The following is a 16744-nucleotide window of genomic DNA, read 5'->3' as shown; positions in this document are numbered from 1 at the left end:
ACGGAGGAACTTACGGTCTTCAAACAAAAACATCTTGGAGGCCCCGGGCCACAGAGAGGTTAGGCTGGCCTCGACCAGAGCCAGGGCTTTTTCGGCTGTGGCCCCGATCTGGTGGAACGCTCTGTCACAAGAGACTAGGGTCCTGCGGGACATGACATCTTTCCGCAGGGGCCTGCAAGACAGAGCTGTTCCACCAGGCCTTTGGCCAGGGCACAGTCTGAGCCCCTCCCCCTCCTTTGGAATTCCTCACAGAACTCTAGCCCAATGGTTGCCACTAATCTGATTTGAACTGATTTTAGAATGAAATGAAATGATTTTAGAATGTTGTATCATTTTACTGCTGTTAGCCGCTCTGAGCCCGGCTTCGGCCGGGGAGGGCGAGATATAAATAAAATATTATTATTATTATTATTATTATTATTATTATTATTATTATTATTATTACTTTGGTGAGACGCAGCCCTTGAACACACATAAATGAGGAGTTGCCTAAACAGGCCAGAAGCCTTTATTCCCAAACCTGCTTTGTTCCAGAACCACCTCAGGCACGATTACCGCGCAGCCTGCTGCTCAGGCCTCCCTACCTCGGAGGCAGTGGAGCCCGGGCGCTCGCGAGGAAGGAACAAGCGGCTTTCCAGCGGGCTGCGGCGAGGTGGGAGGTCCCGCTGCTCGGACCCGTGGCGTGCGTGCGAATGCTCCGCGGTCGTGCCGTGTCTCAGCGATGGCCGCTTGATGGGCGAAAGCAGCTGCTGGAGTTTGGCGGCCAGGCTTCTGCGCGGTGTGCCACTCCCTATGCCGCGGTTTTCCGTGGCAGAGCCTTCCAACCGCCCCGGGCCCGGCTGAGTGTCCACGCTGCTCAGGGTCAACCTGTCGCTCTCGTCCGTCAAGAAGCTGCTGACGTCCGACAGACTCCCGTCCTCGGAGCTCCCGGCCCGGCCTTGCAGCCAGTGGGGCAGGGCGGGGAGCGTGCTGCTGCTGGCGTGGTCTGTGGCGCCCAGGCCCTTGGTCGCTGCAAAGCAGGAGAGGACAGGAAAGGACTGATATGGGTTACAGCAGTACGTTTCCGAGCACAATTCAAAGTGTTGGTGCTGACCTTTAAAGCCCTAAATTGCCTCAGTCCAGAATACCTGAAGGAGCGTCTCCACCCCCATCGTTCTGCCCGGACACTGAGCTCCAGTGCTGAGGGCCTTCTGGCGGTTCCCTCCCTGCGAGAAGTGAAGTTACAGGGAACCAGGCAGAGGGCCTTCTCGGTAGTGGCACCTGCCCTGTGGAACGCCCTTCCATCAGATGTCAAAGAGATAAACAACTATCTGACTTTTAGAAGACATCTAAAGGCAGACCTGTTCAGGGAAGTTTTTAATGTGTGATATTTTAATGCATTTTTATTCTTTGTTGGGAGCCACCCAGAGTGGCTGGAGAAACCCAGCCAGATGGGTGGGGTATAAATAATAAATTATTATTATTATTATTAGGCCAGGGCGTGGGGTCAAATGCGGCCCTCCAAGCCATGCTATCCAGCCCTCAGGGCACATCAAGCACTGTCCCTGCTTTGCACCCTCCTTGATGGTTTTTGCCTAGCTGGAACCTGTCCGTGGACTCTGCTTGTGCTTCTTGGCCTGCCTTAAGGCCGGGTAAAGCAGGTGGGGTGTGCAAATGTGTGTAAGGAAGTGTCCTACTGTAAGAAATAAAATTCATGCTCCTTGCCCCTCCCACTTTGGGCTCTGGTGCCGCCCACCACGGGCACAAGGCCCTTGGAATGTTCATTGCCCCTCCCACTTTGAGCTCTGGCCCCGCCCACCACTGGCACATGGCCACCGGAAACCTGTGAGGGAATGTGGCAGATACAGCGGGGCAGAAAGGTATTGCTGAAGTGTTGGCCTAGTTTAGAGAAAAAGCAAGCAAGAGGAACTTGGGGACATCCAGCATTAAACTGTGGAACTCCCTGCCACAGGAGGCAGCAACGGCCACCAAGGGGCGGATGGCTTTAAAAGGGGACTGGGCAAATTCACGGAGGGGAAGGCTATCAAGGCCAATAGCCACAACGGCTGTCTTCTGACTCGACAGTTGGAGGCAGTGATGCTTTTGAATCCCAGCTGCAGGAAGCCACAAGAGAGAATGATGCTCTTGTGCTCAGGTCTGACTGATCCAAGGGCTCTTATTAGGCTCTCCCCCCCCCCCCCCGTTGGATATATTGATCCTGTTGCAACTATTTTCGAGATCCTTCATGCATTTCGCCCATCTCCCATTTTAAAAAGGAAAGGAAGGAAGAAAAGAAATAGGAGATGTTGCCCCTCTCCAAGGAGCCCTCCGCCCGCCTCCAAAACTCACCACGAGCCACTCCAGCTTCAGGCTCCTGCTGAGGGAAACTGAGGCTGCCGCTCTTCACCAGCGACGTGGACGGAAGGCTCTCGGTCACGTTGCCCCCAGACCAAGTCGTCTGCCGCTGAAGATTGGACCGGGACCGGGACCGGGAGCCTGGCATCTTGATGGCTCTGCCTTCTGCCAACGGAAGCAGGGAGAAAAATGCCGTCTCCAGCAGCCAGCTCGGACCAAACCTTTTAAGTCCTTTGCATTATGATTAACCTGCTAGCGTATCCATCCCAATGAGCTCTAGATGACACTTTTCTGAACCTGCTTACGTCCCCCCAGCCAGACCCCACCTCAAAGCAGTTTGCAGAAAGCAAATCACACTTTCAAAAGCAACTTTCAACCATCAACACTATCCCTCCTCAATGTTTTTCTCTCTCCCTGAACTGTCTCCGCCAGGGGCCGTTCTCCCAGGCAACACCTGAGGTAGCAAGGCCCCTTCCATTGGCTTGCCAAGCTTGCCCCATCTTCCATGTGAAAGCCCTTTAGCTATACAAAGATGGCTATCATGTGTGATGGCCTGGGAATCGGATTCAGTGGCTGAACCTGAGGAATCCCAGCCTGCACAGGAGTCCCCGCCTCCAGGACCGGCTGAGCCGGGGCTGGGGCTTGAACCTGAAGGGCCCTCACCTGTGCCGGATCCTCAGGAGCAGACACCAGCTGAATCTGCTCTGGCTCCTGAGGTGATGGAGGACCCATTGCCTGCAGGTACTCCTCTCGCAGCCCCGTCAGGGGAATGTGAGGTTGCCTCTGGGTCCAGTGACCCTCCAGCCTCTCCTGAGCTGCAGAGGCTCAGGGCAGAGAGGCGGAGGGAACTAAGTTCCCGCAGGAGGAGTGCTCACCTCCAGGCCAGGAGAGGCGAGTCACCTGAGGATCGGGGCTGCCTTATGCCTCAGAAGAGATAAAAGCCAGCAAGCCCAGTCCCAGGTTGTGGGAGCAACATTGTTGGTAACCTGTTGCTGCCGGCACCCTGTCCTGCGCTTCTGCCAAAGTTCCTGACCTCACCTGACTCCTTGCCTTGGACGGACAGCCCCCATACCACAACCTCGACCTCGGACTGGACTCGGACCACGCCGCACGGTAACCCCCCAGGACCAGAACATCATGTCTCCTCTCAACTCTTCCCCAGGCTAAACATACCCAGCTCCTTCAACCATTCCTCATGAGGCAAGGTTTCCATACCTGACTGGCCGCTGACGCTCTGCGATTCTGCCTCGCGCTGCCGCTGCCGCAGGGGCTGGCGGAACTGGGCGGCCCCCAGGACGACGTTGCGCAGCTTGGCCCAGCGGAGGCGGCCTCCCTGGGTACCAGACGGCCATTTGCATTCCAAAATGGCCTATGGAGGAGGTGAGAGGGTAACAAAGCAAGTGGCGGGCGGAAGGGAGCTCTCGGGATCTCAAGACCACATAACACCGGTCTTGAAAGACCTACATTGGCTCCCAGTCCGTTTCCGAGCACAATTCAAAGTGTTGGTGTTGACCTATAAAGCCCTAAACGGCCTTGGCCCAGTATACCTGAAGGAGCGTCTCCATCCCCATCGTTCTGCCCGGACACTGAGGTCCAGCGCCGAGGGTCTTCTGGCGGTTCCCTCACTGCGAGAAGCTAAGCTACAGGGAACCAGGCAGAGAGCCTTCTCGGTAGTGGCGCCCGCCCTGTGGAACGCCCTCCCATCAGATGTCAAAGAGAGAAAGAACTACCTGACATTTAGAAGACATCTGAAGGCAGCCCTGTTCAGGGAAGTTTTTAATGTGTGACATTTTAATGTATTTTTAATCTTTGCTGGAAGCCGGCCAGAGTGGCTGGAGAAACCCAGCCAGATGGGCGGGGTACAAATAATAAATTACTATTACTATTACTACTGGTAGATCTCAGGGCAATTTGCCAAAGATCAGCAAGGGATTCTGATCCACAGTTGTAAAGCTTTTGTCTCCTCCCTAAATTGGGTGAGAAATAATGCTTAGGGGCCAAACTAGGCATGAGCATCCTTCTGCAGTTCCCTGGCCTGAATATGTGGCTCTTTCTAGCTTCCTGAGAGTCCCCTGGGCAAGTTCCCTACAGCATCTTCCATTCCAGAACCACACAGGAGCACAGGTATCAGTTCCAAGCCCTCTCAGCCTTGCGCTGAGACAACATCTCCCATAACTCAGCCAGCTGGGCTTGCTAGGAGCTCTCCAGGGTCCTGATCTGTCTTTTCAACTCCTCAGACCAGACTCTGGGCCAGAAAGCTTCTCATAATCACCACGACTTCTCTCTGCAGGTCCCCCGAGCCCCATGGGGAACAGCAGACGCCGGACACACATCCTTATATCCTGTGCCCTGTTGAAGCAGAATGCCCTCTGGCAGAGCCGAGGGAAAGTGGAGAGGTCTGCAAGAGAGGTACCTTGTTGTAGTAGCCATAGGTGATGGTGTTGGGCACAATGCCAGCCCGCTTCATCTCCAGCAGCACTCGGACGGAGAGGACAGGCTCGCCGTATTGACCACACAGCTGCATCAGGATTCGGTAGCAAACCTGAGAAGCGGGAGAGCAAAGAGAGGGCATGAACAGTTGTGGGTTGCTTATCCCCTTCCCTGCCTTACCCCTTGCCAAGGGAGAATCCCACATGACAGACCTACAATTCAGTATATCTGAAGGAGCGTCTCCACCCCCATCATTCTGCCCGGACACTGAGGTCCAGCGCCGAGGGCCTTCTGGTGGTTCCCTCACTGTGAGAAGCCAAGTTACAGGGAACCAGGTGGAGGGCCTTCTTGGTAGTGGCACCTGTGGAACACCCTCCCACCAGATGTCAAAGAGAACAACAACTACCAGACTTTTAGAAGACATCTGAAGGCAGCCCTGTATTTACAGGATCGCCTCTCCTGGTCTGCCCGCAGAGGACCTTAAGGTCCATGAATAATCATAGTTTAGGGGTCTGAGGCCCCCTGGAGATTATCCTCCACCAGGGCCAGTGATCACTTCTCAGTGATGGCTCCAACCTGGTGGAATGCTCTGTCCCATGAGACCAGGGCCCTTCAGGATTTAACTTCCTTCCGCAGGCCCTGTAAGACAGAGCTATTCCGCCTGGCTTTCAGCTTGAACTTAGCCTGATCTTTTATTACCCGCTCTGGGATCCCACAGCTAATTCTCCCCTGGTCTCCATGCTGGCCCAAATAGGACTAATTTAGCCAGCAAGCCCTGGCAATCATCTAATGTTTATTGGATGGATTTCCCCCCTATATTCTGAATTTATTGTTATTCACGTTTTATACTGTATTTTATGCTGTTTTATGTTGTCGCCTCAATTAGGTATTTTAAATCTGTTGTTAGCCGCCCTGAGCCCGGTTTTCTGAACCGGGAAGGGCGGGGGTATAAATAAAATATTATTATTATTTATTATAAGAATTATTATTTATTATAAAAAATTTATTATTATTATTATTTATTATTCAGATGAACTCAAAGGACCGAACCAATTCTGCACACTAAACATCAGGGAGACGGCATCAGGCTCCAGCAACTACCTCATCGGGAAGCACCACCTTCTTGGTCTCCATCTGCTTGAGCACCTCATAGGCTGTCTGCAGGGCCCGCACCTTGGAGCTTGCAGCCCGCACGTAGGTGGGCAGCGTGATGAACCACAAGCCGTAGCAGTGCCCAAGCAGGCACTTAGCCCACATATCGGGCATCGCAGAGTACTTCTGAGCCACCCGCTGGGCTACCTTCATTTCCTATAAGGGATGGGGAATGAAGGAATGAATCTTCATTTGCGTCAGCCATCGGCCGTAGCAATAAAACAACAATACGATATACAAAGAATAGAAATAAAAAGTCAATTATATAAAATACATTTTTAGGGTTTTGAATCAATAGTCAGATAGTGGATCTTATTCTCATTGCCTCAGCTAAAAAAACCTCTGCAACCTTTGCTGTCACCTTCTCATCTTGATGATCTGCCAAGAGAAAGGGCACTGTGGCAGTGGGTGGCCGACCCGGAATGGACATTAAAAGAGGGGTGATAATCTCATTCCTCAAGTCTTTATAAAGCGTGCAAGCCAGGAGGGCATGCGCCACCGATTCAGTACTGCCATCTCCACAGGGACATAAGCGTTTTTTGTGTGTGGAATCTGTTGGAATCGTCCCTCAAGTGGGGAAGATTTGTGGGGTTTGGGGAAGAAGAGAGGGAGAAGGTCACAACTGAACTCAAACAATTTATTTCTCAACTGCACTGTAGCTCAAGGTCAACAGGGATTAAGGTAAAGGTAAAGGGACCCCTGACTATTAGGTCCGGTCATGGCCGACTCTGGGGTTGCGGCGCTCATCCCGCTTTATTGGCCGAGGGAACCGGCGTACAGCTTCTGGGTCATGTGGCCAGCATGACTAAGCCGCTTCTGGCGAACCAGAGCAGCGCACAGAAATGCCGTTTACCTTCCCAGCAGAGGGGTATCTATTTATCTACTTGCACTTTGACATGCTTTCGAACTGCTAGGTTGGCGGGAGCAGGGACTGAGCAATGGGAGCTCACTCTGTTGCAGGGATTCAAACTGCCGACCTTCTGATCGGCAAGCCCTACGCTCTGTGGTTTAACCCACAGCGCCACCCGCGTCCCCAACAGGGATTCGCCAGGGTTATTTCTACCCAGAGCAGACCTGCTAAAGTTAAGCAACCAGGGTTAGGCCACATCTGAACCCTACTACTAAAGCCCTGTGGTATCTTTTCAAAACGTCATGGCTTCCTCCGCAGGACTCTTGGGAACTGTGATCAGTTAAGGGTGCTGCGAGTTAGGAGACCACTATTCCCTTTACAGGGCTACAACTCCCAGAGTTCCCTGGGAAGAGGGATTGAATGACAAAACAGCTGTGGGAATGAGGTCTCCTAACAGCTCTCAGCACCCTCAACAAATGACAGCTCCCAGAATCCTTTGTGGGGAAAGCCGTGTCTATTTAAAATGATATTTCACACACAGGGCTTTAAATGTGCAATGTGAAAGTGCCCTTAAAGGACTCCACCCCTATCGTTTAGCCAAGGCACTGAGGTCCAGCACTGAGGGCCTTCTGGCAGTTTCCTCCCTGCGAGAAGTGAGGTTACAGGGAACCAGGCAGAGGGCCTTCTCGGTGGTGGCACCCGCCTTGGGGAACGCCCTCCCATCAGATGTCCAGGAAATAAACAACTATCTGACTTTTAGAAGACATCTGAAGGCAGCTCTATATTGGGAAATTTTTTATGTCTCATGTTTTACAATTTTTTATGTGCTATAAGGCACAGAGTGGTGGGACACCTGTAGCCACTGCTGCAAGCCCAGGCGCAAACCCTACCTGTTTGGTCCTGCGTGGAGCTGGGCTGCTGGGAGCGCTGGTCCGGGCTTGGCAGAGTGAGGGCATGAGCTGGTCCTGGGGCCGCTCAAAGAGCTTGGCCTGCAGCCTGGGGAAGCCGTCGTACCTGGAGTGAAGAGAGAGAAGGAGGCGGTCGGCTGAGTTGTGGCCTTCCCCCTTGAAATAATGCTTCTAGACCTCCTGCTTCTGAATATTTCTAAACAGGCACATAGGAACGGCCATATACAGAGTCAGACCGCTGTCCCCCTAGCTCAGCACAGATCACACTGACGTTCAGTAGCTCTCCGGGGTTTCATGCAAATTTGCAAAGCAGATGCTCTAGAACTGAGTGGCAGCCCCTTCCTGCAAAAGGAAAGTAAGATTCTAGTCCTCACTGTTCTGAATAAATAAGAAAATGAGTCACTTGAGTTGGACGGTTAGTGCATCTAGCTCAATATTGCTGACACGGACTGGCAGTAGCACTCTCCAGGATTTCAGACAGGAAACTTTTCTGGACATTTTGGGATGGAATTCTTCTTGCAAGGCAGGGGCTGTTCTGCTGGTGAGTTATAACCCTTCCCCAAAGAGGCTCTCATCTCCATGTCAAGAGTTGATGTACCAACATGCTTACTTGTACAGCCCCATCCTGGTTTCCGCTGGTCACCTCAAGGTGTGACCGGGATGATTGCAGGCCCACTAATTAATTTCAAAGGGTCTTATCTGAGTAGGGTCAACATTCTGATGCAACCCCAAAAACAAACCCAAAAATGAAATCTCAAGCTATGCTCTCTCTCAACATTTGAACAAAATTATCTAAACCCTTTACGTTTCTCCCACACCCCAATTTATACACACAAAATCCATGTGTGTTATGGTAAGTGACACAGAAGTCTTCTTCAAACATTTGTCACGTCAAAGGTGGAGCAAGCTAGATTTCCACTGCTCCAGAAGTCAGGACCTGAACCAAGGTGTTCAAGAAAAGAAATTTCGACTAAACGTTAGGAGGAACGCCCTGATAGTACGAGCTGTTCGGCCGGGGACTCTTTAGCTGTGATTTCTGCATCCCAGAGGGCTGGGCTGCATGACTCCTGAGGGGCCCCTTCCCAACTCTGCCATGCTGTGATTCCAGCAGAACTCACTGGTAGCGCGGTGGCAGCTCGGCGCCATTGGGTCCGGTGGGCTCCTCCGGGGGCATGATGAAGACGGTGTGTTCGCTGCCGTGAGTGTCGTCTAGTTCAATCAGGGGAGATTCCTCCATCTTCTCCAGGTCCACCTGCACCTGAGCAGGAACAGCGATGGCAGGAGAGAGAGAGAGGTCTTGTGATGTGCATTAACGTGGCATCATGGCCTCACATCAGGGGATCTAAAAAAGTCCCTTTTTCAATTTAATGACCATTTGAAGGAGCGTTTGTAGACTGCAAAAGCCTTACAGTGGTACCTTGGTTCTCAAACTTAATCCGTTCCAGAAGTCTGTTCCAAAAACAAAGCGTTCCAAAACCAAGGCGGGCTTTCCCAAAGAAAGTATAGTGGTACCTCTGGTTATGTACTTAATTCGTTCTGGAGGTCTGTTCTTAACCTGAAACTGTTCTTAACCTGAAGTACCACTTTAGCTAATGGGGCCTCCCGCTGCCGCCATGCAGCAGTAGCACGATTTCTGTTCTCATCCTGAAGCAAAGTTCTTAACCCGAGTTACTATTTCTGGGTTAGCGGAGTCTTAACCTGAAGCAACTGTAACCTGAAGCGTATGTAACCCGAGGTACCATTGTAAAGCAAAATGGATTAATTCATTCCAGACTTTTAAAAACAGCAATTTAACATGAATTTTACTACCTAACGAGACCAATGATCCATAAAATAAAAGCAATAAACAATGTTCTGCAGTCACACAATCAATAGCTGAACTGGGGTCGACACAGTCACAAAAACAAAACAAAAAGATCTGCAAAAACAAAAACGCAAAATAAATAGCAAAAACAGACAGACCTCAGTGTAACACTCAGAATAGAAGCATGACACTCAAATCGGAGTGTCAAAAACAGAGTACATTCAGCAAATCGAATGTGCTCAAAACAGAGCACATTCAGCTTCTCAAAAAAGTTCGCAAACTGGAACAATTCTGGGTTTGCGGTGTTTGGGTTCCAAGTTGTTTGAGTACCAATGTGTTTGAGAACCAAGGTACCACTGTACTGGGACTGGATTAAGGTCTGCGGGGGCAGCCACCCACCCTTGACTGAAGTATCCCCCCACTGCTTTAAGTAGCACACTCGACAGATGAAATTCACCAAATCTCATTTTGAGTGTTCAACAGCCTGATCTGTACAGCACCCATTTCCTGGGCCCCAGCTGAACCCACATTTAGCTCCCTCCCTGTCACCTTCTCTACGCAGGAGTCGAAGAACTCTAGGGACGTGTGGCGGTCGTTGACGAAGGAGCACTCCTCAATGAACTGCGTGAAGAGTTGGGTACGGAGGAGCTGCCCGTAAAACTTGTGATACGCCCGGTCACGTGACTTCAGGAAGCCTGGATTGGGGAGGGGGGAGAATGGGAGGCAGTGGTGGTGTAGTGGTTAGAGCACTGGACCAGGTAGACTCAGGTTCAAATCTGCACTCAAGATATTGTTGTTGTTGTTGCTGTTGTTATCTACTTATCTCATGAAATTTATGTACTATATGATTGCAGAAAACAAGCAAAAAACCTCAAAGAGGTTTTACAAAAAAATAAAGCGACGAAACAGCTATTTTAAACATCGGAAAAAAATAATTCAGATCAATTCAATGCCAAAGTTAAAAACCAGGCTAAAACACGCATTATAAAACATATTTCATAAAGTTTGTATAAAAAGGTAAAGGGACCCCTGACCATTAGGTCCAGTTGTGACCGACTCTGGGGTTGCCGTTCTCATCTCGCTTTACTGGCCAAGGGAGCCGGCGTATAGCTTCCGGGTCATGTGGCCAGCATGACTAAGCCGCTTCTGGCGAACCAGAGCAGCGCACGGAAACGCCGTTTACCTTCCTGCCAGAGCGGTACCTATTTATCTACTTGCACTTTTTGGTGCGCTTTCGAACTGCTAGGTTGGCAGGAGCAGGGACTGAGCAACGGGAGCTCACCCCGACATGGGGATTCGAACCGCCGACCTTCTGATCAGCAAGTCCTAGGCTCTGTGGTTTAACCCACAGCTCCACCCGCTGTGTATACCGCTTTGTATACTGCTTATAAAAAAAGCAAAAAGCCTCAAACATTTGGTTGTTGTTACGTACGCATCTCGTAAAATTTATCTACCGTATGATTGCAGAAAACAAGCAGAAAACCTCAAAGAGGTTTTGCAAAAATAAAGTGATGAAATTATCAGAAAAACAACTGTTTGAAGATTTCAAAAGAAAGGATCAATGACAAAGCTGAAAATAAAACTAAAACACATGTCTACTTTTTATACGTCTCGATGGTCTCTATGTCATCTTGGGAGGCAGAATAGAGTCCCTGCGACCAGAAGCTGCTGATATCCTCCATGAATATGCCCTCCCTCACTGGAACATAAGAAGATAGCTCAGTCGGAAGTGAGGAGATTTCACCCCTCCCATACCCAAGAATCTCCTGATGATCTCCTGATGGTCTCTGCTGACTCTCCAGAGAGGAGGAGGCGTGTTCTGCTATCTACTTATTCTGCCCCAGCACTAAATCAAAATGTGTGTGAGAGAGTCAGTCAGTCAGTGTATCGGGGAGAGAGAGAGAGAGTGTTAGAGATCGTGTCTAGAGATAAGGTTGCTGCTAAGAGCAGCTGCAGACTCTCAGTGTAGCATTGATTTATGCTTAGAATATTCAGCTCTGTATATAGTTTTGTATCATAGTTGTAGTTACGGAATAAAAGGAAGATATTCTACAGAGCTGCTCTCCGAGTGGTTTATACTCTGCAAGACTCTGCAAAACTCTGCTGCGCAACGACTGCATTATTGAGACAGTGAATCCGGTGCTCTCAGCTCTAAGCTGTGAGTCCACAGCACTGTGACCTGTTCCTGTGAGAAAGGAGGTCTCTGGCAGTGCTACCCAGCTCGACTAGCCCAGTCGGGGTTGAGGTGCATGAGTCCAGTTGGTGCACTGGCTCAAGGGCGATGCTGACAGGAAGAGCATGAGAATCTTAATCTCAGGGTTGTGGGTTTCGGCCAGACAATTCTGTGGCTCTAAGAGCCTGGCTGGTGGATCAGGCCCGTGGCCCCTCTAGCCGAGCATCCTGTCCTCCAGGGGAAGCCCCCACGCAGGACCCGGGCGCCGCGACAGCTCCCTCCCCTTTCTTGCCGTACCCTGGAGGTTGAAGAGGCTACTAGAGTCACGGGTCTTTTCAGAGGGCGCCTGCGTGATGGGCAGGAGGTAGCAGCGATAGCCCTTCAGGAGGCAGGCCATGAAGCGCAGGAAAGCCCCCTGGATGTCCAGTTCCAGCTGTTTCCGCCGGCCGTAGATGAGGTCGTAGTCAGTCAGCAGGAATTCCAGGGTCGCTTCTTCGACGGGCCGGTTGTACACTGCGGAGGAGAGGCCGACAAGGGCGTTCAGGAGAGGTATTCAAGCTCTCTGACCCTAGTGCAGCGGTTCCCAACCTGTGGGTCCCCAGATGTGGTTGGACTACAACTCCCATCATCCCTGAGCTCTGGCCTTGCTAGTTGGGATGATGGGAGTTGTAGTCCAGCAACATCTGGGGACCCACAGGTTGAGAAAGGCTGCCCTCGTGGTTTCTTTTTTTATATATATAAATAATTTTTATTATTTTCCAACACAAATATACAATTCTGTCAGGTTTTCACAAATTTGGTTCTTTTGGGACTTCCTTCGGATTCTCTGACAATCATCCATTTTTACTTCTCAATTTACGCATTCCTCTGTTTATATTGCCATTAAACTTCCCTCCCACTCCTATTTCTTTTTAACAATATATCTCGACTTTCACAGTGCTTCTTGAAATCCCACCAGTGTTGTTTGCACATCACATATTCTTTTCAGATACTCAACAAATTTCCCCGCCCTCGTGGTTTCTAAGCAGAGGGTGGGTGGCCAACCTATCAGGGATCCTGTCAGCAGGATTACCTCACACAATCATAGAATTGTAGAGCTGGAAGTAGAACCACAAGGCTCATCTAGTCCAATATGGGAAGTTTTTTTTTTGCCCAACGTGGGGCTCGGACCCATCTTCGTATGGGTATCACTCCCAAATTTTATGATTCTGAAAAGGTTGCAATGAAATTTGTTTGTAAGCCAGGCATGTTCAAAGTCCGGCCCGAGGGCCTAATCCTGCCCGCCTGCTGATTGAATCCAGCCCCTGTGGCAGTTTATTTCCTGTTGTAAAATCCCCCAAAATGCTGGGAAAAAAGCTCAACAGCTTTGGTTGGCCCTCGTGCATGTTCAGTTCATCAAATCTGGCCCTGTTTGAAAAAAGTTTGGACACCCTGTTCTAAGCATTTCTAAGTCTCTTAATATTAAGGGTAAAGGGAGCCCTGACCATTAGGTCCAGTCGTGACCGACTCTGGGGTTGCGGCGCTCATCTCGCTTTATTGGCCGAGGGAGCCGGAGTACAGCTTCCGGGTCATGTGGCCAGCATGACTAAGCTGCTTCTGGCGAACCAGAGCAGCGCACGGAAACACCGTTTACCTTCCCGTCAGAGTGGTACCTATTTATCTACTTGCACTTTGAGGTGCTTTCGAACTGCTAGGTTGGCAGGAGCAGGGACCAAGCAACGGGAGCTCACCCCGTTGCGGGGATTTGAACCACCGACCTTCTGATTGACAAGTCCTAGGCTCTGTGGTTTAACCCATAGTGCCACCTGTGTCTCTTAATAATAATAATAATAATAATAATTTATTATTTATACCCCGCCCATGTGGCTGAGTTTCCCCAGCCACTCTGGGCGGCTCCCAATCAGTGTTAAAAACAGTACAGCATTACATATTAAAAACTTCCCTGAACAGGGGAACCACCCCCAAAAAAAGAATACCTAAAGAGTATGCAGAAATAAAACATAGAAACCACATTACAAAAACAGGTAGTTTGGTACTAGCGGGGCCCAGTCTTCTGGGACAGGAAGCACACAAGCATTTGAACATCAGAAGAGTCTGGCTGTCTCAGTCCAATATCCTGTTCTCATTGTGCTCAACCAGATTCCCCAATGCGCAGCCCCAAAGCAGCCCCTGAGTGAAACAACACTCTCCACAGATATGATTCCTGGGAACTGGTACTGTATTGGAAGCTTCTTCTGCTAGTGAGAAAGAGGAGCCAAGGAACCTGACTTCTACAAGGCCAGATCCAGCCCAGGAGGGCTGGGGAACGCTCTCCGTCCCTGGGCCGCATTCTGTTATGGGGCAAAAGTGCCTTCTGAGGGCAAAAGTGGTTGGATAATCAAAATGAAAAGTTGTACGGCATTGTACAGTAGGCTACACAGACTCGTTTTTCTATCATCCACCCAGGCACCCGGGTTGGTGATGAGGGGGTGTGGCCTGGGAATAGCGGTGTGGCTGAGGAGAGTTATAAGGGGTGTGGCCTGGGGAGAGGGGCATGGCAGAGGAGAGTCCTGAGGGGTGTGGCCTGGAGGGGTGTGGCTGAGGAGAGTTCTGAGGGGTGTGGCCTGGAGGGGTGTGGCAGAGGAGAGTCCTGAGGGGTGTGGCCTGGAGAGAGGGGCGTGGCAGAGGAGAGTCCTGAGGGGTATGGCCTGGAGGGGTGTGGCTGAGGAGAGTTCTGATGGGTGTGGCCTGGGGAGAGGGGCGTGGCAGAGGAGAGTTCTGAGGGGTGTGGCCTGGGGAAAGTACCAAGGGCCAGACAGAGAGGCCTAAACCACGGTTTGTTGGTTTATAAACCTTGGCTCGCATTAACAACAGGGAACCGCAGACCTAGGGGAGGGCCTTCCAGGCCTCTCTATTTTTCTCTTGGGACTTCCCCTGGCCAGATTCACACACAGACCCTGTCGCACCCCTTCCCTGAGTGCGTCTACCGGGGTGGAATATGTCCATGAACCACGGTTATGCCTCTTGCTTGTTTGGATGGAGGAAAGAGAGGAGCGTTAGCCATGGTTTCGTGTCACATCATTTGCATCCCCTCTCATCCTAATTCCCTCCAACTCTCTCCTGCGTGCACTGACTACTCACTTTCATCCAGCTGATGGTACAGGGAGTTCAAGCAAGCCAAGAGCACCTTGCAAGGTTTCCGAGGCAGTGACCGTGTTGACAGCAGCTTCCTTTCCTCGCACCTGCGCATGGAGCAAAGCTGCCTTTACGGTTAGTGCCTCCTGCTGGCCCGCCCTGCAGCCATGGCGTCCCCCCCCCCGGATTCGAATCCCCTGAGCCACGAACCTTGCTGGGCGTGACCTCTGGCCAGCCGCTCACTCTCGGCCTACCCTACATCACGGGGGGGGGGGGATAAGGGGGGAAACTGTATTCTCTACCTTGAGCTCCCTGAAGGAACAGTGGGATACTAAGGGAGAGACCCACAGATTTTTCTATAGAGGGATGGCCGCTGAAGAACCTTGCATTAACAAAAAACAACTGTTTTAACCCATAATTTATTATTTATACCCCAGCCAGGTGGCGGGGTATAAATAATAAATTGTTGTTGTTTAGTCGTTTAGTCGTGTCCGACTCTTCGTGACCCCATGGACCAGAGCACGCCAGGCATTCCTGTCTTCCATTGCCTCCCGCAGTTTGGTCAAACTCATGCTGGTAGCTTCGAGAACAGTCCTCTGTCGTCCCCTTCTCCTTGTGCCCTCCATCTTTCCCAGCATCAGGGTCTTTTCCAGGGAGTCTTCTCTTCTCATGAGGTGGCCAAAGTATTGGAGCCTCAGCTTCAGGATCTGTCCTTCCAGTGAGCACTCAGGGCTGATTTCCTTAAGGATGGAGAGGTTTGATCTTCTTGCAGTCCATGGGACTCTCAAGAGTCTCCTCCAACACCAGAATTCAAAAGCATCAATTCTTTGGCAATCAGCCTTCTTTATGGTCCAGCTCTCACTTCCATACATCACTGCTGGGAAAACCATAGCTTTGACTATACAGACCTTTGTTGGCAAGGTGATGTCTCTGCTTTTTAAGATGCTGTCTAGGTTTGCCATCGCCTTTCTCCCAAGGAGCAGGCGTCTTTTAATTATTATTATAATTATGATTTTTACTTATTTGTAGCATTTATATCCCACCTCCTTTTCTTCTCCACAGAGCTCAAGATGGCCTCACGGTTCTCCTCGTTTATTCCCCCAAACAACCTTGTGAGGTAGCTTAGACTGAGAGGCAGGGACTTGTCCCAGGGAATGAGCCTCGTGACCAAGTGGGATTCGAACCCTGATCTCCTAGCACCTGGCCCGACACTCTAACCACTGCTCCACGCGAAGTGGGGGGGGGCCCACCCTTTGCTAATTACTGTAATACGAATGAGGTGAATCTTAAGCCCCGAAAGTCATTTATATTGATGCAGGGACAATTTGTGCCGATCTCTTAAAATTTAATAAAACAAACAGGTTTAAAAAGAGAGAGAAGGGGCGGCGGGGAGTTCTTGCAAGGGGGGTGGGGAGCAGGTTGCGCCCCCCCCATCCGCTTGCGGCACTCACTGGAAGATGGTGTTGGTGTCCAGATCGACGCAGATGACGTCGTGCGGCGGGTCGTAGAGGTCGAAGTAGCTGGAGTGGACCCCGACGATGAAGGGCACCGGGGCGCACAGCACGTCGGCCAGGGTGAGCGGGCAGAGGGGGATGTAAGGGCACTGCCAGTGCAGCGGGAATATCATCTGGGGGGGCAAACACAGAGGTGAGAGCTGGAGGCCTTGGAAGGATCTGGCAGGGGAATAAAAATACGTTGCAAGGCCTAGATGGAGGAGACCGGGGGCCCATATGTATTGCACAATTAAAGCAGTGCTATCCCACTTCAAACTTCTCTCCCTCCCCCCCAATTCCCCCCCTCCCGGAACTGTATTTTTTTACGGGTGATGAGAATTCCCACTCACAGAGCTACAACTCCCAGAGTTTCCTGGGAAGAACGGTTGTTAAACCCAGGCACAGGCAAACTCGGCCCTTCAGATGTTTTGGGACTACAACTCCCATCTTCCCTAGCTAACAGGACCAGTGGTCAGGGATGATGGG

At 50.9% G+C, this 16744-nt stretch overlaps 1 protein-coding gene across 3 annotated transcripts in view; it reads right to left on the bottom strand.

Moving 5' to 3' along the window:
* Positions 1-16744, bottom strand: part of DENND4B (DENN domain containing 4B) — a 58479-nt gene that overhangs the window by 12058 nt on the left and 29677 nt on the right. For 2 of the 3 annotated variants that reach the window (XM_081891300.1, XM_081891301.1), the window contains exons 10-20: positions 16217-16392; positions 14772-14872; positions 11949-12164; positions 10028-10173; positions 8793-8932; positions 7657-7780; positions 5866-6072; positions 4748-4876; positions 3550-3703; positions 2329-2499; positions 585-1009 (exon numbers count right to left, since the gene is read on the bottom strand). In XM_081891300.1, the coding sequence (XP_081747426.1) occupies positions 585-1009; positions 2329-2499; positions 3550-3703; positions 4748-4876; positions 5866-6072; positions 7657-7780; positions 8793-8932; positions 10028-10173; positions 11949-12164; positions 14772-14872; positions 16217-16392 (1989 nt within the window). The remainder of the gene's footprint in view (positions 1-584; positions 1010-2328; positions 2500-3549; positions 3704-4747; positions 4877-5865; positions 6073-7656; positions 7781-8792; positions 8933-10027; positions 10174-11948; positions 12165-14771; positions 14873-16216; positions 16393-16744) is intronic. The other variant, XM_081891302.1, reaches the window with a different exon arrangement.

The sequence above is a fragment of the Podarcis melisellensis genome (genome assembly GCF_964234715.1).
Source record: "Podarcis melisellensis genome assembly, chromosome: 16".
NCBI classification, from domain to species: domain Eukaryota; kingdom Metazoa; phylum Chordata; class Lepidosauria; order Squamata; family Lacertidae; genus Podarcis; species Podarcis melisellensis.
Note: the sequence above shows the minus strand (reverse complement) of the source record. Positions and strands in the feature narration are given on the sequence as shown.